The sequence below is a fragment of the Scyliorhinus torazame genome, chromosome 1, assembly GCF_047496885.1.
Source record: "Scyliorhinus torazame isolate Kashiwa2021f chromosome 1, sScyTor2.1, whole genome shotgun sequence".
NCBI lineage: Eukaryota > Metazoa > Chordata > Chondrichthyes > Carcharhiniformes > Scyliorhinidae > Scyliorhinus > Scyliorhinus torazame.
This window is the reverse complement of record NC_092707.1, coordinates 151,994,170-152,017,447: the sequence shown is the minus strand read 5'-3', so window position 1 is coordinate 152,017,447 and position 23,278 is coordinate 151,994,170. Positions and strand designations below refer to the sequence as shown.

At 46.4% G+C, this 23,278-nt stretch overlaps 1 protein-coding gene across 1 annotated transcript in view; it reads right to left on the bottom strand.

The window, feature by feature from the left end:
• LOC140415020 (uncharacterized) overlaps window positions 1-23,278 on the bottom strand; it is a 132,752-nt gene that overhangs the window by 25,513 nt on the left and 83,961 nt on the right. The window contains exons 7-15 of the mRNA XM_072501025.1: window positions 18,055-18,232; window positions 14,626-14,765; window positions 13,226-13,352; window positions 12,301-12,336; window positions 11,067-11,203; window positions 9,549-9,675; window positions 4,350-4,492; window positions 3,336-3,453; window positions 12-44 (exon numbers count right to left, since the gene is read on the bottom strand). Coding sequence (XP_072357126.1) covers window positions 12-44; window positions 3,336-3,453; window positions 4,350-4,492; window positions 9,549-9,675; window positions 11,067-11,203; window positions 12,301-12,336; window positions 13,226-13,352; window positions 14,626-14,765; window positions 18,055-18,232 — 1,039 coding nt within the window. The remainder of the gene's footprint in view (window positions 1-11; window positions 45-3,335; window positions 3,454-4,349; window positions 4,493-9,548; window positions 9,676-11,066; window positions 11,204-12,300; window positions 12,337-13,225; window positions 13,353-14,625; window positions 14,766-18,054; window positions 18,233-23,278) is intronic.

Genomic DNA, 23,278 nt, shown 5'->3' with positions numbered 1-23,278 from the left:
ATGATACTTGCCTTCAGTCTCAGCTGCTGACCAATTGGCTCCACCTGAATACATAAAACACAAGATGGTATCACATTATCATTCAGTCTGTGCTTATGCCTCACTGCACTGCCCCACTCCCCCCACTTTCCTGGGAGATGCACTGTGAAGCATGCAAGGTCAGGGGTTCTTCTCAACCATTGTGCTTCCAAGGACCGCCTCCCATATTGTCAAAATTCCACAAACCTCGCCAGAGCACAATAGAACATTTTGTTGGTGTAAAATTTAAGTTAGACAAATAAAGATTATATATTCATTATTATTTAGTTTTCCTTAATGTGAAACTAAATGGGTCCAACACTTTCAGTGGTACAAAATACATGGCCACTGTCCACATGCAGACTGGTACAAACCTGCTGGAGGACTCATCCACTCACACAAGACTGACTGCAAAGCGCCCATCAGTTTTCTGGCTTTGCCTGCACTGCCTGAGGAGTTGTTGTCTTATCCTCATGACAGAACATGGAAGGTTTGTGAGAATCTGAATGCAGCCAGAATATAACTTAGCCCAGAGATTTGACAGGTGCTTGCTGGTTCCCAGGATGCTGTAGCATCCCAAAATTGCACATACTAACCTCCAAAGGAAATTTTAGATCTTTTGCTTCCTCCCTTGTTTTTTTATTTAGGCTTGCTTTTTTTTCTCCGCACCATGCCTGCTTATATATAAGAACGCTTCAATATCATTTTAATTTCAAAATAATTTCACTTGAAGCCCATTCTTTGTGTATTATTTTTAACCCTCTCCTCTGCCAGCTACAGCAGCAGAGACACTGTCAGTGATCGGCCAGCAACACTGCTTCCCTCCCAGGGGCGGCACGTGGCACAATGGTTAGCATTGCTGCCTCGGGTGCTGAGGATCTGGATTCGAATCACGGCATTGGGTCACTGTCCATGTGGAGTTTGCACATTCTCCCCATGTCTGCGTGGGTTTCACCCCCACAACCCAAAGATGTGCAGGTTATGTGGACTGGCCACGCTAAATTGCCCATCAATTGGAAAAATAAATAATTGGGTACTCGAAATAAAAAAATAAAAAAACACTGCTTCCCTCCCAAGCTTGACAATGACCGCGGGGGAGGGGGGTGGTGTTGGTTTCAGGTGGCCAAGAGCAAGGCAGTGAGGTGCAGGGCTTATACCGGCCTCCACCATGTGATTGGCATGTGACTGCTGGAAGCACAGTCTAAAACAAGGTCACCATTGCAGGGAAGGAACCACTCTCAATCCTGCTCTTGGATCCCATGCAAACGCCACATGATGGAGATGATGAGTTCCTCCACCTCCCCTCCCCCCATTGGAACACCTTGAAATCTTTTCCTGGATCCCCACTTGACAGCCCCTGTGCTACAGCAAGCAGTGAGATACACGCTTAAACTTGTTTTAGGCGGGAGTATTGAGCAATCTGCATCAAAATGGGGATCAGGTACCAATGGTGAACTCAATGGTGGAATGGGATTGGCAGCAAGGGGGACTGAATGTCCTTTCCTCCTGATGATATAGAATCATAGAATCTACAGTGCAGAAGGAGGCCATTCGCCCATCATGTCTGCACCAGCTCTTGGAAAGAGCAGCCTACTTAATCCCAAACCTCCACCCTATCCCCGTAACCCTGCAGCCCCATCTGACCCAAGGGCAATTTATCATGGTCAATCCACCTAACCTGCACATCTTTGGACTGTGGGAGGAAACCGGAGCACCCGGAGGAAACCCACGCACACACGGGGAGAATGTGCAGACTCCGCACAGACAGTGACCCAAGCGTGAATCGAACCTGGGACCCTGGTGCTGTGAAGCCATAGTGCTAACCACTATGCTACCATGCTACCGTAAAATGAAAGACTAGTTTTAAAACACTAGAAAGATGTTCTGCTGGATTACAGTACTTGGTTTTGTTAAAAATTAACCACGCCTGCCCCCTTGGAGAAAATTCTGAACATCTCACTAGAGTACCCAATTCATTTTTTCCAATTAAAGGATAATTAAACATGTCCAATCCACCTAGCTTGCACATCTTTGGGTTGCGGGGGCGAAACCCACGCAAACAGCGGGAGAATGTGCAAACTCCACACGGACAGTGACTCAGAGCTGGGATTGAACCTGGGACCTCGGCGCCGTGAGGCAGCAGTGCTGGTCCTGAACATCTCACTGATGCCCTAAGTGTCTCTCATCATTGGACTGAGCAAGTCAAGGCTGAGAAGATCATGCACAGCGCTTCTAAAATGGGTTCCAATGGTAAATAAATATCCTATGGTAAATAAATATCCTGTTAGACGTCTGCTGTGCAGAAGGGATTTTTGAGAAGAATAGGCTTCTCAAAGATACAGGGCGTTCACAGCGGTGGGATATTCCGGTCCCACACCGGCGCACGGGGTTCCCGGTGATGAGTGGTGCAGTCACCGGGAAATCCCATTGCCAACAACGGGGTCGGTAAATCCCGCGCACAATGTTTTCCTCAAAACTTTATTCCCCCAATCTTTCCTCTCTTCCACCTTTGCTCCAACAAAGAATTGATCCCTTTTAGAGTGGAGGTTCTCCAAATAACAAACAGACTGTTACCTTCACCAGCTAATGCCATCTTAGCCTAGACTGCACAGTTAGCTGCCTATTCAATGCTTGAAGGGGCATCAAGATGAGTTTGAACCCTCTTATTTACCTGACATCCATACAACACTTCTCCAGGGGGTCAATTTATAGCAATACGGAATAGAAACACTGTTTAATTCTTGTATCGCTTTCCCAAGACCAGGGTAGAGTTGTCAACTCCAGTTGGCAATTGTCCACCCAACATGTCCACCTTTGCGATGTCCCTCCTTCCCACAGCCAACTGGAAGACAAACAGACTCTTTTACCCGATTAGATAATTCTTGACTTTGAGTCAAGCAGCCTATGTCCCATCAGCAATACTTTCCACAGGAATAAACAGGAGACTTCCAAGAAAATGCAACAAAAAACATCAATTGTTTTAATGCCTCCTGATGTGTCTTCAGTACCTTGGGCATTCATTTTCAATTCTTGGACGACCTCGGGGTAATCCTGGAGGGTTGGCAACCTCAATCCAGTAGTGCTGAGGCCAATGATGCTGCTCCTCATTACTTGCTGAGGTAAGCCAAATCCCACCCCGGGCTGGTGATCGGGCTTCGGAGGCTCCACATGTGACAAAATCAGGTATAAAGTGGAGTGTGTATTTGCCCATTGAGCCACTGTGGCAAATCTGCACACATGGTTTAATCATCACAGGGCAAGGGAGCGCATTATCAAGATTATAAGATATACAGTATTCAGGTAATTATTCTGCTTACCAGCAAGATGGGGTGCAGGGAATTAATCTGGGCACCCCAGTCCTGAGGGTTCCGATAAGTTCCTTTCTCGACAATGTACTGTGATCCGGAATAATTGACACCTTCGTAGGCCACCCACCTGAAAGAAGAAATTGTGAATATTTGGCAGCAAGGAAGCAGCTCAATGCTGAGCATTGAAAACAGGTTTTGGACCCCGACGCTGGGCATTGAGCCACAACCTCCGCAGTTGCCCGGATAGAAGTTCTTGAAATGATTCACTTTTATGGTAAGCCCATTTGTTTTTTCAGTAGGATTTTCTCCCTGGATTGTTGGCCCGCCCCATACCTCACTCAAGGTACCTTCTTTTTGCAGGTGTGGACAATCAGTGGCGACGGATTGTCCGACTGTGGAGCACTTGGCAGTCTGTACCTGAATCCATCTGCTGCCACACCCATTGGCAGCGCAGGTCACTCCGTAGCAAGCAAGGGAAAACTCCACAGATCCCCTATCCATATACAAAAAGAGGAAACACTGGACAATCTGAGCAAGTCTGACAGCATCTGTCGAGAGAGAACAGAGCTAAGGTGGAGTCTGGAACTTCCAGGCTCGAAAAATTAAGCTCTGTTCTCTCCCCACAGATGCTGTCAGACCTGCTGAGATTGCCCAACATTTTCTCTTTTTGTTTCAGATTCCAGCATCTGCAGTAATTTGCTTTTATCCCCTATCCACATACTGGAGACAGATTATGGTGCCCAGCTCAAAATCAGATCATTCAGCAACACGTCAGAGATCAAACCTGAGGCTATCCTGGTCATCATGGCTACAAAATTGTATCCTTGGCTCTAATACAACCGAGCAGTAGATTGAAACAGAGTTAAGGAATAGCAGCCTTTGTGAAACAAAGGAAATAGCAACCACAGTGTGCATTATAATATCAGCTCTGTTGGATATTGCACACTTGCAGCCCAAGCCAGCACTCGTCATTTTGTTTCATTAACTGGTTCAGACTTCTGCAATGTGGTTCCAGTCACTTACACTCCGCTCAAAACATCAATGGATTGTATGACGTCCACAACATCAATTAGCTCCAGATCTGGTACTGAATCATCGATCACGAATGGATCTTTCTCCTCCTGGTCACTTGTTTCTTGCAGAACAATGGCAGGGTTGGAAAAATCCTTCAAAAAAGAAAAGATATCAAACCAGGTCACCCGCAAACACACTTTCTGCTCAGTTACTGCCAATTAGCATTTTTCTATGCAATTATTCCACCACCCCTTCCATTCCCAATAGCCGTGCTAGATAGGGCACATGATTGGTGCAGGCTTGGAGGGCCGAAGGGCCTGTTCCTGTGCTGCATTGTTCTTTGATGAAATGAAATGAAATGTAAAATGAAAATCGCTTGTCACAAGTAGGCTTCAAATGAAGTTACTGTGAAAAGCCCCTAGTCGCCACATTCCAGCGCCTGTTCAGGGAGGCTGGTATGGGAGGTGATGAAGGTGAAGGTGACATTGCTGGGAGCACAGGTCTTCTCAGCATCCTAGTCTATCAATAGGTTGTTCTGACAATGTGGTCACCACAGTGGGCCATCAATCGACATTATGCACAAAACTACCCCCCTTCCTCCACACCACAACACTTGTGAACGTGCCCCTGCACGCCCTACCCCAGCCCCCAAAGGTTCTCTAAACAGCAGAGGCATCAGGAGCAGGAAGATAATTTCCAACAAAGCCCCAACCCAGAATCAAATTACATCCTGCCTAATAGAATCATATTAAAAAAAAAAATTTAGAGTATCCATTTCATTTTTTTTTCCAATTAAGGGGCAACTTAGCGTGGCCAAACCACCTACCCTGCACATCTTTGGGTTGTGGGGACGAAACCCATGCAAACACGGGGAGAATGTGCAAACTCCACACAGAAAGTGACCCAGAGCCGGGATCGAACCTGGGACCTTGGTGCCGTGAGGCAACCGTGCTAACCACTTGTGCCACCGTTCTGCCCTGCCTAATAGAATCATACAGCACGGTCCAACGGCCACGCTGCACCTGAAAAACGGCGCACCACAGCACAGCATGGTTAATAAAAGCCAGGACACCCTGCGCACGGGATCTACCCAGCCCGTAACATCTCGCAAAATCAAATACGATTTTACGAGACGTTGAGATGTAAATCCCGCCCATTGTGGGTGACAACACATTTTAGCAAATCTGCATATTAAAGTATAAAGTCTTACAACCATAAGACCATAAGACATAGGAGTGGAAGTAAGGCCATTCGACCCATCGAGTCCACTCCACCATTCAATCATGGCTGATTTCAACTCCATTTACCCGCTCTCTCTCCATGGGCGTCATTCTCCGACCCCCCGCCGGGTCGGAGAATGGCCGTTGGCCGCCGTGAATCCCGCCCCCGCCGAAGTCTCCGGTACCAGAGATTGGGCGGGGGCGGGAATCGGGCCGCGCCGGTTGGCGGGACCCCCCGCTCAATTCTCCGGCCCGGATGGGCCGAAGCCCCACCCAGAAATTGCCTGTCCCGCCGGCGTAAATCAAAGCTGGTATTTACCGGTGGGACCAGGCGGCGTGGGCGGGCTCCGGGGTCCTGGGGTGGGGCGATCTGACCCCGGGGGGTGCCCCCACGGTGGCCTGGCCCGCGATCGGGGCCCACCGATCCGCGGGCGGGCCTGTGCCGTGGGGGCACTCTTTCCCTTCCGCCTCCGCCACGGCCTCCACCATGGCGGAGGTGGAAGAGACTCTCCCCACTGCGCATGCGCGGGAAACTGTCGGCGGCCGCTGACGCTCCCACGCATGCGCCACATTTCCGCGCCAGCTGGCGGGGCAACAAACGCCATTTCCGCCAGCTGGCGGGGCAACAAACGCCATTTCCGCTAGCTGGCGGGGCGGAAATCCCTCCGGCGTTGGCCTAGCCCCTCAATGTTGGGGCTCCGCCCCCAAAGATGCGGAGCATTCCGCACCTTTGGGCCGGCGCGATGCCTGTCTGACTGGCGCCGTTTTTGGCGCCAGTCGGCGGACATCGCGCCGTTGGGGGAGAATTTCGCCCCATAGCCCTTAATTCCTCGAGAAATCAAGAATTTATCAACTTCTGTCTTAAAGACACTCAACGTCCAGGCCTCCACCGCCCTCTGTGGCAATGAATTCCACAGACCCACCACTCTCTGGCTGAAGAAATTTCTCCTCATCTCTGTTCTAAAGTGACTCCCTTTTATTCTAAGGCTGTGCCCCCGGGTCCTAGTCTCCCCTGCTAATGGAAACAACTTCCCTACGTCCACCCTATCTAAGCCATTCATTACCTTGTAAGTTTCTATTAGATCTCCCCTCAACCTCCTAAACTCCAATGAATATAATCCCAGGATCCTCAGACGTTCATCGTATGTTAGGCCTATCATTCCGGGATCATCCGTGTGAATCTCCGCTGGACTCGCTCCAGTGCCAGTATGTCCTTCCGGAGGTGTGGGGCCCAAAATTGCTCACAGTATTCTAAATGGGGCCTAACTAATGCTTTATAAAGCTTCAGAAGTACATCCCTGCTTTTATATTCCAAGCCTCGAGATAAATGACAACATTGCATTTGCTTTCTTAATTACGGACTCAACCTGCAAGTTTACCTTTAGAGAATCCTGGACTAGGACTCCCAAGTCCCTTTGCACTTCAGCATTATGAATTGTGTCACTGTTTAGAAAATAGTCCATGCCTCTATTCTTTTTTCCAAAGTGCAAGACCTCGCACTTGCCCACGTTGAATTTCATCAGCCATTTCTTGGACCACTCTCCTAAACTGTCTAAATCTTTCTGCAGCCTCCCCACCTCCTCCATACTACCTGCCCCTCCACCTATCTTTGTATCATCGGCAAACTTAGCCAAATGCCCCCAGTCCCGTCATCTAGATCGTTAATATATAAAGAGAACAGCTGTGGCCCCAACACTGAACCCTGCGGGACACCACTCGTCACCGGTTGCCATTCCGAAAAAGAACCTTTTATCCCAACTCTCTGCCTTCTGCCTGACAGCCAATCGTCAATCCATGTTAGTACCTTGCCTCGAATACCATGGGCCCTTATTTTACTCAGCAGTCTCCCGTGAGGCACCTTATCAAAGGCCTTTTGGAAGTCAAGATAGATAACATCCATTGGCTCTCCTTGGTCTAACCTATTTGTTATCTCTTCAAAGAACTCGAACAGGTTTGTCAGGCACGACCTCCCCTTACTAAATCCATGCTGACTTGTCCTAATCCGACCCTACACTTCCAAGAATTTAGAAATCTCATCCTTAACAATGGATTCTAGAATCTTGCCAACAACCGAGGTTAGGCTAATTGGCCTATAATTTTCCATCTTTTTCCTTGTTCCCTTCTTGAACAGGGGGGTTACAACAACGATTTTCCAATCCTCTGGGACTTTCCCTGACTCCAGTGACTGTTGAAACATCATCACCAACGCCTCCACTATTTCTTCAGCTATCTCCTTTAGAACTCTAGGATGTAGCCCATCTGGGACTGGAGATTTATCAATTTTTAGACCTCTTAGTTTCTCTAGCACTTTCTCCTTTGTGATGGCTACCATATTCAACTCTGCCCCCTGACTCTCCTGAATTGTTGGGATATTACTCATGTCTTCTACTGTGAAGACTGACGCAAAGTACTTATTTAGTTCCTCAGCTATTTCCTTATCTCCCATCACTAGATTACCAGCGTCATTTTGGAGCGGCCCAATGTCAACTTTTGCCTCCCATTTGTTTTTAATGTATTTAAAGAAACTTTTACTATCATTCCTAATGTTACTGGCTAGCTTACCTTCATATTTGATCCTCTCTTTCCTTATTTCTCTCTTTGTTATCCTCTGTTTGTTTTTGTAGCCTTCCCAATCTTCTGACTTCCCACTACTCTTTGCCACATTATAGGCTTTCTCTTTTGCTTTGATGCATTCCCTAACTTCCTTTGTCAGCCATGGCTGCCTAATCCCCCCTCTGATAACCTTTCTTTTCTTTGGGATGAACATCTGTACTGTGTCCTCAATTACTCCCAGAAACTCCTGCCATTGCTGTTCTACTGTCTTTCCCACTAGGCTCTGCTCCCAGTCGATTTTCGTCAGTTCCTCCCTCATGCCCCTGTAGTTACCTTTATTTAACTGTAACACCTTTACATCTGATTCTACCTTCTTTCTTTCAAATTGGAGATCGAATTCTACCATATTATGATCACTGCCTAAGTGTTCCCTTACTTTAAGGTCTTTAATCAAGTCTGGCTCATTACATAACACTAAGTCCAGAGTGGCCTGTTCCCTCGTGGGCTCCATCACAAGCTGTTCCAAAAAGCCCTCCTGTAAACATTCAATGAATTCCCTTTCCTTGGGTCCACTGGCAGCATTATTTACCCAGTCCACCTGCATATTGAAGTCCCCCATGATCACTGTGACCTTGCCTTTCTGACATGCACTTTCTATTTTGTGGTGCATTTTGTGCCCCCGGTCCTGACCACTGTTAGGAGGCCTGTACATAACTCCCATTATGGTTTTTTGCCTTTGTGGTTCCTCAACTCTACCCACACAGACGCCACATCATCTGACCCTATGTCGTTTAGTGCTATTGATTTAATTTCATTCCTAATTAACAAGGCAACCCCGCCCCCTCTGCCCACCTCTCTGTCTTTTCGATAGGTTGTGAATCCCTGGATGTTTAAATGCCAATCCTGAACCCCCAGCAACCACGTTTCTGTGATGCCTACCACATCTTACCTGCCAGTCACAATCTGGGCCACAAGCTCATCTACCTTGTTCCATACACTGCACACATTTAAATATAGCACCTTTAATTCTCTATTGACCGTCCCTTTTTGTTTTCTTGGTGTGGTGGACCTTGGTTTACTGAGCCTTTCCATACACTCATATTTTGTGGGATTGGGACTATCGTAACCTCTGATATCCGGTTAGTCCTATTCCCCTTGAACTTTCATAGTCCAGCAAATACTTTAATTTCAAGTGGATATCTAATTCCCCACTGAATGTTTCTATTGGATCTATATCCAACACCCTTTCCAGCGCATTATTCCATGTGGCAACGTAGTGCTACACGGCCAAGATAGCAGGCTGGATATTGATTATGGAGCACATCTCTTCTCCATGCCAGGGCCATTCACCAGCTAAGCTGGTGGGGGAGAAGCTTATCTTTCAGCATAGCTGGTCCCTTTGTAAGAAATGTCTCTCTCAAATCCCAATACTTACTGCCCGGATGAGGCGGAGTGACTTTAAATCCTCATCGCAGCCACCCCATGACCTCCAGTCCAGGAACTCGCCTTCTTCCAAGAGATACTGATGACCCCTGTACCCTTCCTTCGAGTAGCCAACCCAACTACAAAAAATGTTAAAGAAAACAAAAAGCAGCAGTCAATGGAAAACATTTAAAGAGCAGCATCTTCATGAGCGAACATCCAAACAACATTTTTAGGACAGCATAGGAGAAAAAGTCAGCATTTGCACTTCCACTGCACCTTCCATGATCTCAGGGTGACCCAAAGCACTTCACAGCTAATGAAGTATTCTGGAGGTGTAGTCACTCTTGTGATATAGGAAACATGATTGCCAATTGCACAGTGAGATCCCACAATAGCGACTGAAAATGTGTGACCAGATCGATTGTTTTAGTGATGTTGGCCAGGGGTAATCAGTGACTCGGGATATCGAAGAGAACTTTTAGTTCTTCGAAACAGCACCCAGGACCTTTTACATCTTTTTTTTAAAAATTAGAATATCCAATTATTTTTTCCAATAACGTGGACATTCCACCTGCCCCGAGCATTTTTTTGGGTTGTGGGAGTGAGACCCACGCAGACACAGGGAGATTGTGCAAACTCTACACAGTGACCCAGGGCCGGGATCGAATCCGGGTCCTCAGCACCGTGAGGCAGCAGTGCTAACTACTGCACTACCATGCCGCCCTGGACCTATTACATCTGCCCAAGGGGGCAGACGGAGCCTTTGTTTAACATCTCATCTGAAAGACATCACCTCCTTTAAAAAAAAATGTAGAGTACCCAATTATTTTTTTTCCAATTAAGGGGCAATTTAGCGTGGCCAATCCATCTAACCTGCACATCTTTGGGTTGTGGGGGTGAAACCCACGCAAAAATGGGGGGAATGTGCAAACTCCACATGGACAGTGACCCAGGGCTGGGATTCAAACCAGCGTTTCAGCGCCGCCGACGTCACCTCCTTAAGTGAAGCACTCAGTCGATGCTGCACTAGATACATCAGACCGTCAGACCCAGGGTGAGCGTGTGATCCACCAAGCCACCACTAACACTAATATCAGGAATGCATCACCTTTCTGGAAATCCATTACTCTGTCAATAATGAACAATTACACAGGATATATTGTACAGAAACAGGTCATTCAGTGTTTATGCTTCACTCAAGCCTCCTCCCACCTTTCATCAGCTAAATTTATCATCGTAACCATCTATTCCTACTCCCTCATAGTTTCTGCTTAAATGCATCCAAACTATTTTCTTCAACCACTCCCCCTGTAGTAGTGAGTTACTCACTGCCAGCCCCGCTTTGCAAATAGCTGCTGACCTGAGATAATGGATCAGGCAGTGGGAAGGGAGATGTTGGAAATCTCAGCCTCAACCCCTCGCTACTCCTTCCCGAAGAGGAAAATACCGGGCGATGGATCAGTGATTAGCAAGCTGTACCCCCACCCAGGCCATTTTAACCCTTTCTGTACTGTGCCGAGGTACTCACATTCCTCCAAGCACCTTTATGGAGCCAGCGTTTGAGAGAGCAGCACCATTGTTCGGATATCTGGACAGGAAATCTGGGGAGTCATTGAACACGTCTCTGCTTCTCCCTGTAAAGTACGGTTTCTCAAAAATGCTGACCTGGAAGAAAAAGCATGTATATTTTTTAAACCAGGAATGCCAGGTGAAGAGTAAGGGATCCATTCCAGAGGAGAGCAGCGATGCTGGAGAGTGTAGCAGAGAGTACATGTTACAGCTGTATGCACGGTGCTCCTGAAGGCTCACTGCATCAGGCCAGCATGGAGCACCAAGGGGTAATATTGTGGTACTGGTATTATAGAAATATCAAAAGAAGTGGGCTAATAACCAAAAGAAGGGGAGGCAGTGGCGTAGTGGTATTATCGCTGGACTAGTAATCCGGAGACCCAGAGTCATGTTCTGGGATTCGGGTTCAAATCTCACCATGGCAGATGGTGAAATTAGAATTTAATACAAATCTGGAATGAGAAGTCTAAAGGTGACCATGGAACCATTGTTGATTGGCGTAAAAACCCATCTGGTTCACTAATGTCCTGTCTGGCCTACATATGACTCGAGATCCACAGCAATGTGGTTGACTCCAAATGTTCTCGGGGTCGGGCAATAAATGTTGGCCCCGCCAGTGACGCCCACATCCCACAAACAAATTTAAAAATAGTTTGAGAATCTGAATAAGAATCTAGAAATTAAAATCTAATATCAGTGAAAGTGACTACAAAGCTGTCAGACTGCAGTTTAAAAACCAAAATTATTTCACAAATGTATTTTCTGGGAGGGAGACCTACTGTCCTTATTCAGTCTTGATCTCAATCCTTCTGAATGTGGTTGTCATTTCATTGCCCTCTGAAGTGGCCTAGCAAGACCCTGAGTTATACCAAACTGCTACATTGCAAACATTCAAGGCAATGATTCACTACTACCACCGCCATCAGGGCATCTAGTGATGGGAAATAAATGGTGAAGTTGTAAGAATGAGGGAAGATAGAGAGCGGGAGAGCAGTAAAAGGAAGAGAAAAAGGCTGAACGGAGGAAATGAGAGGGACTAGAAAATAAAGGAAAACATTTCCTCCAATGGTACTCACAACTTTACAGGGATTTTATATGTAACATTTTCCCCCAAAAGTCCCTCCCCCCAAGCTGCATATACATAACAAATCTGTAATGACAAACACGCTTAACTCCATTCGCTGTTTTCATACCTTGGGTTCGAAAGGTTTCTCCACCCTGGGAGCTCCCTGAAAATAAACCACACAAGTCATTAAATCTTTGGCAGTGGAACATTTGACTGGTTGGACTTGATAAGCAACCTAGGCTAGTGAGTGGGCCGCAGGAGTGATCATCCTTCTTTGTGGGCGGCAAGATTGAAATCAGGCTTGTGCACGAACCATGACCACATGAATAAGATTGAAAACATTTAATATATGCCAAATATTTCATAAAGAGTTATAGGAACTGCTTAATCATTCAGATACTAATAGAGCTGTCATCGTCTCCAAATGGTAAAGACAAAAGGAAAATATTTATGCTTACTCTGCTTACATCACACTCAGTGCGTTTTGATTAGACACACAGCTCTCACAATGTTGTGTGCTGTCAGCATGCACCTCACTTCATGTGTCCTTGCTTTACGTGCTTTAGTAATACTAGTAGGAAAAGAAGTACAGGGACAAAAAACAGCAGAACCTGTCAACCCTGCATGTGGGCAATGGTCAACAAAATATCTCGCAGGCCGCACTCAGAAACCGGATGGGCCACAGGTTGCCCACCACTGTGTTAGAGGGCAATTATATTTAAGGCAACTTTTTCTGGTCTTACTTGCAAGTGGGTTCAATTTCTCCACATCCCCCACTCAGCCCCCTCCCCACTCTTATTAAACTGCTCCATAATTCTCAGTCTTCACTTTTTCAGAAACAAGAACCCCAAGGTGCTCAAATATTCTGGAGAGATTGACTTCCTGGGATTATTTGTTCCTCCCAGTTGGTGATATCCAGGGAGCAAACCCGAGTTGGTCTCCTAACGCATGCTTGTTCCTGTGTTAATATGCTGGGGAAATTGGCCTGCATTGACACCCCTTTTGCCATCTCTGCAATTATATTTTTCTGTTGCTTTTAATTGCGCATGTACCATTTTTACTGGCATCAGAGAGCCCACTTCTGCTTTTGTGGCTCCCCATTCCTCCAATGTTCGATAGCCACCCATTTCCAAAGCACATTGCTGGCCTTCGAAGAAAGCTCCAGAGTAAACAAGCCATCTGTGGAGATAGAGACACATCAGTGTGGATCCTTTTAAATCCATTTCAAAATTCTCATTCATGTATTCAAAATTCTCTCAATAGTTTTCACCCCCCCCCCCCCAAACTCTGGAACCTCCTCCAGCCTTACAACAATTTGAGCTATTGGTGTTCGTCCTAACTGACCTATCTCCCGATTTCTATCGCTCCACCATCCGTGGCCTTGCCTTCAACTGCTTAGGCCGCAATCTTAGAAATTTCCTCCTTAAACTTCTTCATCTTATTGCCTCCTTCAAGATGCTTCTGAAACTCTTGTGGGCAGAATTTCTCAGATGGTGGATTTTCCCACCCAAGAATCAATGGGGAATGCAGTCTTGCCAGGCAATCATTTGATGCTTCAAAGAGGGTTAATTGGCATGAGATGGAACTTCTGCACAACATGCAGGTGGAAGTCCCACCTCAGAGAGCTGCCAGCAAATCTGCTTGGTCATTGGCTCTGCAGTTCAAGCAGCATCAGTGGTTAGGACTGGAACTACAAGCACTTCAAGATTTTAAGCCCTGGGATCCAGTGTGTGCGGGAGGTTTCATGGCAGGAAGGGGAAGTGAGACCCGAGGGAGGGTGGGGACAGAAGATTGGAAGTTTTGACGGAGAGTCCATGGGGAAAGACGTGGAGGGTGCTCAATGTGGAAAGGGAGTCCTTGATGGAGACTTTCACGTCTGAGGGATAAGCAGGGTGACCTGCTGTGCTTCCTCCTCTGCCCCTGAACCTCGCCTACCAAACTCAAAATTGAGTCCAGCGTGGGAAGAGGCCCGAAGTGGGCAACGCTCGAGTTATCCTGAATGTCGTGGCTAATGCTTTACCCCTCAGTCAACATCACATAAAACAGATTACTTGGTCATTATTGTATTGCTGATTGTTGTATTGCTGATTGTCGGAGCTTTCTGTGAGTAAATTGACTGCCACGTTTCCTACATTACAAGTGTGACTAAACTTTAAAAAGTGCTTCACTGGCTATGAGGCACTTTGGGATATCCTGAGGTTGCAAAAGGCACTATGTAAATTTAAGTTTTTTTCCTTTGCTCCCACTGCCCGCACACATCTCAATGGCATGGACATATGTTCGGGTGATACAGGATAGTGTATGGCATAAGGGATACTCGTAGGAATGAGAGAAGATACAAACAAGTAGGAACAAGTATTCAGTGTCTCACTTGGTGCACAGTTAAACCAACTTGAGCCATCAATACTCATCCAATGAGACCCTTTAATAACAAGAGTGCCGAGAGACTCACAGTCCAGAATTCACAACGACTGAGGTTACTCTTGGGGGATACCCATATATCCGAATATCCTCGGATTCACCATAAAATGACATCTTCTTCCCCTCACCATTGGCATCTGAGAACAGAGATATTTGTGGTCTGGTGTAGTCCTGAAAAAGTGCAAGCAAAAAAACGATGAGTCACGGAATTGCTCTGATTAATGAAGCTCAATCAGAAGTGAATGATCACCTCCTGGTCGACCTTCCTCTGGTTACAATGCTGCATGTCAATGTGTACATCTCTTACACCACTCTGCAAAAACATAGAAACAGGAGGAGACCATTCAATCTAATTTTACAATGAAATCTAACGAGAGAGAGAGAGAGAGAGAGAGAGAGGTAACGTTCCTCTGTGCACTAACTGCTATCAACATTCTTCGCCATACAAGTAGGAGGAGGCCATTCGGCCCTTCAGATCTGCTGCCATTCAGATTTGTACCTTCATCCATCTCCATGCCTCGGATTCATAACCCTGAAAACTTGCCTAACAATAATCTATCAATCTCGGTTTTAAATTTTTCAGCTGACCCTTAGCGTCAACAACTTTTTGGGTGGTGGGGAACGTTCCAGATTTTCTCAATCATTAGTGTGAAGAAATTCTTCCAGAGATCACCCCTGAATGGACATTCCTTAAATTCTGCCTCTTTGGAAAAACCTCGCGTCACCAGTCTTCGTATTTCGATGTGAGTTTGTGCCCGATTACTGCACAATATTTTACATTGTTAAAGATGCTATACAAATGCAGGTTGTTATCTCATAACCGTAGTTTGGGGATGTGCTTTTGCAGATTCCCAAATTCAAGTCCCACTGCAAGAGGGCAGCCAGATTTTATGCACTTTTGAACAATACTCCAATAGGGGTCCTGTACTAACCCTTGAATGGCACCCTTTTCACAAACATTTTTTCAAAATTTAGAATAACCAATCTTTTTTTTCCAATTAAGGAACAATTTAGCGTGGCCAATCCACCTGCCCTGCACATCTTTGGGTTGTGGGGGTGAGACCCACACAGACACGGGTGACCCAGTGCCGGGATCAAACCCAGGTTCTCAGTGCCGTAGGCAGCAGTGCTAACCACTGTGCCACCCACTTTTTCACAAACATTCACCCCTCCACCACCGACGCACAGTGTTAGCAGTGTGTACCATCTACAAAATGCACTGCAGGAACTCACCAAGGCTCCTTCGGCAGCACCTTCCAAATCTATGACCATTATCATCGAGAAGGGCAAGGTCAACAGACACATGGGAACGCCACGTCCTGGAAGTTCCCCTCCAAGCCACTCACCATCCTAACCTGGAAATATATCGCTGTTCCTTCACTGTTGCTGGATCACAATCTTGGAACTCCCTTCTCAACAGCACTGTGGGTGTATCTACAACTCAGGGACTGCAGCGGTTCAAGAGGCAGCTCACTACCAACATCTCAAAGGAAATTAGGGATGGACACTAAATGCTGGCCTAGCCAGCAATGCCCATATCCCATAAAATAATTAAAAAACGTTGGGACAGGGCAACATAGTGGCGCAGTGGTTAGCACTGCTGTCTCACAGGGCCAAGGACCCAGGTTCGATCTGGGCCCCAGGTCACTGTCCGTGTGGAGTTTGCAAATCTCCCCGAGTCTGATGGGTCTCACCCCCACAACCCAAAGATGTGCAGGGTTTGTGGATTGGCCAAGCTAAATTGCCCCTTAATTGGAAGATAAATAGACAGGCAGACAGACAGACTAGAAGGTTTAGCTGCAGTTTGGGAATTGAAGTGAAGGGAGGTTGTGTTCATTCCAAGTTAGCTATTGTGCTGGATGGTGTTCGTCAACTGTGTATTGCTCAGTCCCACTCTCTAGCATACTGGCCTCGCTCAGCCCCCAGTGTCCTGCTCCCTTATGGGCATCATCGGTCTCATGTGAAATAGTTAAGACAACTCAAAAATCAAATGTCGTAGGAACTCAGTCAGCCATTCAGCTCCTCGAGCTTTTTCTTCCATTCAGTTAGATCATGGTAGATCTACATCGGAACACCATTTACTTGCCTTATTCCATATCCCTCAACATCCATCAGAAATCTATCACTCACAGATTTGAAATTTTCCATTGACCCTCAGCACCTACCTTTTGGAGAGAGGAATCAAGTCTGCCACGAGCTTGGACATAAAAATGCTTCCTCTTCACTCCCAATTTGCCTCATGTTTGTTATGCCCCTCCCTACCTCCAGCACAAAATCCTCAGAGATCGCTGTGTTCCTCGAATTCTGGACTCTTGAGCATCCCCAATTTTAATCACTCTACCATTGGCTGCCATGCCCTCAACTGCCTATGTCTCAAGTTCTGGAATTCCTTCTCCAGGTCTCTCAACCTGCCCCATCGCTTTCAAGTCAGTCCTAAAACCTTCCTCTTTGACCAAGCATTTTTGGAGACCTGTCCTGATATCCCCTAATGTGGGTCAGGGCGAATTTGACCAAATTTATCAGCCAGACACAGACTAGAAACTGGTGTTTATCTCTCCAGATGCACAGCTGAGTTTTCAAACCAGATTTTTTTTTCTGGCACTCTGTGCATGGTTCATGTTGCCACTCTGGTGGGGCGGGGCCTGACAGAGTGGGCAAGGCTGGCTCCATAGAGATCAGCCACCTTTAACGGTGCCACAATCTGCACTGAAAATATACTTACCCCCCCCCCCCCCCAAGGACACGAAGGACCCCCACCAAAAGCATTGGAGCGACTACCCCCAACATGGCAGTATCGGGAGCAACCACCGCCCCCCCCAACACCCAAGCCATGCAGGTATCAGGGCGCACCCTCTTAAGAACTGCAAGACCGTGCCGCCCGACCAGCCTCAGTTGACATAAAAACACTCAAAGGCCCTCCTACCCCCTCACCCCCATGCCCCATCTGTGCCACCTCATGACCCCTACCAACCCCTCTTATGGTTCCTCATAATCTCATGCCAAGCTATGCTCCCTATCCACCCCTATGTTCCTCATGCTCCTGATTCCAAACTATGACCACCCTCACCCATCCACTACAGGCCAGGAATCAGGAGCTACCCGCCATTTTTAAAGAGTTCCTTAATCATCCGGACCCAATCCATAGAATTGGTGATTGTAAAACCTCCATGAAACGATTGGATAGTTATAAAAACCTTACTGACTCAGTCATGTCTCTTTAGGGATGAGAACCTACTATCTGTACCCATGGTTGCGATTGAAGGTAAATGATTTCCGAAGTGATAAAGCAAGTTGTTTGGTTGTGCCAAAATGATGCAAAGAATAAGCAAGTTGCAGTGGTTCAGGACACGGTCTGCCACGTCTAAGAATGGCCAATAATTATGGCCTTGCCAATCATACTCATTTTTTGAGAATTAAAAAAAAACCACACAAAATAAATCAGTTTTCATGCTTCTCTTACCCTTACTGCTCTCTTGAGGGAGCCGATGATGATGGGTTTGGTAGGAGGTGGCTCAGAGTCAGGGTCTTCAGTCTCTTCTTCACCAACTTCCTCTGACCAGGGATCTTCCAACTCTATATCCTCCTCTCCAAATATGAACTTCTTCCCTTTATAATCTGGCTTCTCGTAGGCCACCCAGCTGAAGATGATCAAAACAAGGCCAAAGGCTTTAGTTAGCTATTTATATTGTCAAATGTTTCGTTTGACAATCACATGACCCCCGACCCGACAACCCCCCCCCCCCCCTCACCGCCCCCCCCCAGTGATGGGATCCAATATAAATGCAATCACTTATTCCACTTCTCTGTTCATCTTTCATTGCTTTGCGAGAGGGAAAGGGGGGGGGGGGGGGGGGGCGGGGGGGGGAGTAGGTTGTGTATAAGTTGCATTCCCAACTTTGATTGGATGTATTTTTAAATCACGTGACCGCCTGCCACCAGCAACCGCCCCCCTCCGCCATTGGCCGTTCATCTCACGGTCATCCCATCTTCCCCTGGTTAATTACCTGACTGTGACTAATGTAGTGATATGCATCACTGTATATACACAAGGGGTTAATGTAAATATACTACAACTAAGTAACCACTAGAGGGAGCACCAGAGATGTCATGGCAGGCAGACACACAACCAGTGGGTCATTAGAACAGGACACAACCAATGGGTAACCAGGACACCCAGAGGTGGCATTACCACAAGGGGGCACTACACAATCCATATAATAAGGACAAGGCACACAGGCTCTGCCTCTTCCACCAGCAGAAACCAAGAGAGCAGGACAGGGTTGATTATCAGCAACATCACACCCTAGCACGTGGTCAAGAGTGTTATGGGCAAGTTGTTTTCAGAACCCCAAAATGTATCATGGAGTTCAACCAACCTCTCCCTTTAATGGATTGTTTCTTTTGAAGCATTCGGTTTGTTCCCCGGGTGTGATATTACAATTATAGACACGTGGTTTTTAAAACAAAACAATGTTAATTCCATGAACTCAAATTAACCTATTAAATAAACATTGGATCTCTCAACACCCCTTACCTCAAAGATAACCCCGAAAATAATACAACACTAAATAATCCCTCAAAATGTTCCTTCCACCATCCAAAAGGCTTTAAACCTTCAAAGCAGTAACACACCAGGTCACAGAATATATATATTTTCTGTTTTATGGCAGAGATATATCAGCTTGGTTGACTTCAGTTCCAGCACCTTGCTTTTCTTCCTGCAGTTCTCTGGAAACACACAGACACACCCAAGCTGCTTTTTCAAACTGGCTTTCTCCCTTCAAGCAGCTCACAGCAAACCAGAACTTCTCAAGCTGCTGTCTCAAACTGGCTGTCTCCTTTTAAGCTACTCACAGCAAAACAGCCAGGCACTTTTGAGCTGCTCTTAGCAAAACTGAAACCAAAAGCAGGAGTGAGCTCAGCTCCCCCCAACCTCTGAGATCACTTCAGTAATATGATCAACTCCATTCCTTAAAAGGTACATTGCTTAAACATCTATTTCTTAAAGGTACTCTCACATGACAAGAGCAAGCTTGTATAGTTAGCAGAATAGACTGAGTTACTAGAGGCAGATTATTTCATAGAATTTACAGTGCAGAAGGAGGCCATTCGGCCCATCGAGTAGTAGAGTGTTGAACTCATTTAAGAGCTTTGTTAATCGTTCAATAAATACGTTAAAAACTTATCTCCGAGTCTGGAGCATCTTTCAACAGAGCCTACATCAAGTGGCAGCTTATGATACTAGCAATAACATAACACAACATGGTACAGGAGTGACTGCTCAATCTCCCTAGTTCAACTCAGCAAGGTTAGAGACAACCGGCAACCGAAATCAGGCACGATGGACAAGATTCAGGCTCCTCATTAACTCAGGACCACTGGCAATCATAGTGCTAGCTGGCATTCATTCAAACAAAAATTCCAACAATACATGGAAGCATCAGACCGGAATGGAGCAACCGATGCTCGGAAGATAGCTCTTAATAAGAACATAAGAACTAGGAACAGGAGTAGGCCATCTGGCCCCTCGAGCCTGCTCCGCCATTCAATGAGATCATGGCTGATCTTTGTGGACTCAGCTCCACTCTCCGGCCCGTACACCATATCCCCGAATCCCTTTATTCTTTAGAAAGGTATCTATCTTTTTCTTAAAAACGTTTAAAGAAGGAGCCTCAACTGCTTCACTGGGCAAGGAATTCCAGAGATTCACAACCCTTTGGGTGAAGAGGTTCCTCCTAAACTCGGTCCTAAATCTACTTCCCCTTATTTTGAGGCTATGCCCCCTAGTTCTGCTTTCCCCGACCAGTGGAAACAACCTGCCCGCAGCTATCCTATCTATTCCCTTCATAATTTTATATGTTTCTAAACTCCAATGAGTACAGTCCCAGTCTACTCAACCTCTCGTCATAATCTAATCCCCTCAACTCTGGGATCAACCTAGTGAATCTCCTCTGCACTCCCTCCAGTGCCAATATGTCCTTTCTCAGGTAAGGAGACCAAAACTGAACACAATACTCCAGATGTGGCCTCACCAACACCTTATACAATTGCCGCATAACCTCCCTAGTCTTGAACTCCATCCCTCTAGCAATGAAAGACAAAACTCGATTAGCCTTCTTAATCACCTGTTGCACCTGCACACCAACTTTTTGCGACTCGTGCACCAGCACACCCAGGTCCCTCTGCACAGCAGCATGTTTTAACATCTTATCGTTTAAATAATAATCCATTCTGCTGTTATTCCTCCCAAAATGGATAGCCTCACACTTGGCAACATTGAATTCCATCTGCCAGACCCTAGCCCATTCACCTAACCTATCCAAATCCTTCTGCAGACTTCCGGTATCCTCTGCACGTTTTTCTTTCCCACTCATCTTAGTGTTGTCTGCAAACTTTGCCACATTGCACTTGGTCCCCAACTCCAAATCATCTATGTAAATTGTGAACAACTGCGGGCCCAACACTGATCCTTGAGGGACCCCACTAGTTACAGGTTGCCAACCAGAGAAACACCCATTTATCCCCACTCTCTGCTTTCTGTTAGTTAACCAATCCTCTACCCATGCTACCACTTTACCCTCAATGCCATGCATCTTTAGTTTATGCAGCAACCTTTTGTGTGGCACCTTGTCAAAAGCTTTCTGGAAATCCAGATATACCACATCCATTGGCTCCCCTTTATCTACTGCACTGGTAACGTCCTCAAAAAATTCTACAAAATTAGTCAGACACAACCTACCCTTTATGAACCCATGCTGCGTCTGCCCAATGGTACAATTTCCCTCCAGGTGCCCCGCTATTTCCTCCTTAATGATAGATTCCAGCATTTTCCCTACAACCGAAGTTAAGCTGACTGGCCTGTAATTACCCGCTTTCTGTCGACCTCCTTTTTTAAACAGTGGTGTCACGTTTGCTACTTTCCAATCCTCTGGGACCACCCCAGAGTCTAGTGAATTTTGATAAATTATCACTAGTGAGTTTACAATTTCCCTAGCCAGCTCATTTAACACTCTTCTACTCACCATTGCGGGTGAACATGCGACAGAGATCTTAAACTCTTTTCAATACTCAAAAGGGCAGGACAAAACGAAATACCAGACCATCCTGGACAAATTCGACAGCCACTGTGAGGTGGACACGAACAAAATCGATTAAAATGGCACGAATACTCACCACGAGGCAGGGTTGAAACAGAAGAAGACGGCAGTTTTGAATGGCAGCCATCTTGCGCGTGTGCAGTCTGATCAGTCCTCACATGCGCACTTCCCTAAAAGACGCAAACCAGTGCTTTGCACATGCGCGAGAAGCCGCGCATGCGCAGTTGCGAAAAGAGCGCACAGTAAAGGAACCTCGGCGTGCACATGCGCAATTGAGTCCTACGCATGACGTCATGAGCGTCATGACGCCAGAGGCCCCGGACCACGCCCACTTAAGGGGGAAATGTCCGAAAATTAAAAGGAAGAGTTTTAAAGCTACAAAACACAATTCCATCACCTCGAAAGACAGAACAATGCCTGAATTTCTACCAGACGTTGAAAATAACCTCCACAGCATCCTGGAACAAGCAGTTTGCACCACCCGAAGTGAAGAGCACAATGACAAATCCGAAACCAAAGAAGATGATTTGTTCATTGAACAAGAAGAAAACGATGCCATACAGCGAGTACTGAATGACTCCGTTGGCATCAGGAGTGTGCGACACCAAACGCATGACCCTGATCAAGGCAGTGCTACAGATCCAGACAATGACTACCTAGATAACGCATACCGAGTATGCATCATCACGAAGTGTGAATACGCCACACCGGGCGCATTGCAAGTCCCATCAATCCTTGCCGTGGATTTCAAGGACGAATGGAATGCAATGATGGATGTCAACCAATGCCCCATCCAGTTCAAACTGCACACACGTGCCTCCGCCAACCTGATCTCGCAGTCGGACTTCACGGGAATCAAGGCGGCTCCCAAGCTCCTTCCAGCTGCCTGCAAACTCCAGGACTACACTGGCAACGCAATTAAGGCACTGGGGTCCTGCCACCTGACAGTGTCCTACCGACACATCGAGATAAGCCTACACTCAACAATCAAAGTGAAACTACTCTTGAGTCCAGTGAGACCACGTCAATTAACACCTCACCCACTCGAGCCTATCCACAAGAAAATGAAATCTTGAAGATTTTAACTCCAGACGAGGAGCATCAAGAAACCAATGATGATTCAAGTGAACCAGTAACGACTCCAGAAGAGGAGCACCAAGAAATCAAAGAGGAATCACATCAACCACAAAGGAGTGATGTCACCAAGATCAATGCAACATCCGGTCATTCTCACAATCCTCAAGAAGAAACGCTCAATGAAGCATCAGATACCACAAAGGACACTGACACAAGTAACTTTGAGAATGACTCGAATTATCCACACGGAACAGTCATTGAGCACGACAAGCACGTCAAAAACAACAATAAAACAACAACTTGTATGACATGGTACAACTCTGCACATGAAGGACAATGTAACAGCACAGCTCAAAACAATGGCAAGAGTACAAACATACCATGGCATAACACCGAATCTCACCAATTCACGTTTGCTCCACTACAAACAAGCAAACCAGCTTTCAGGAAAGATAACATACAGAATCGTGACCACAAGCAGAAACAAAAAAGTTGAAATCAGACAATGAA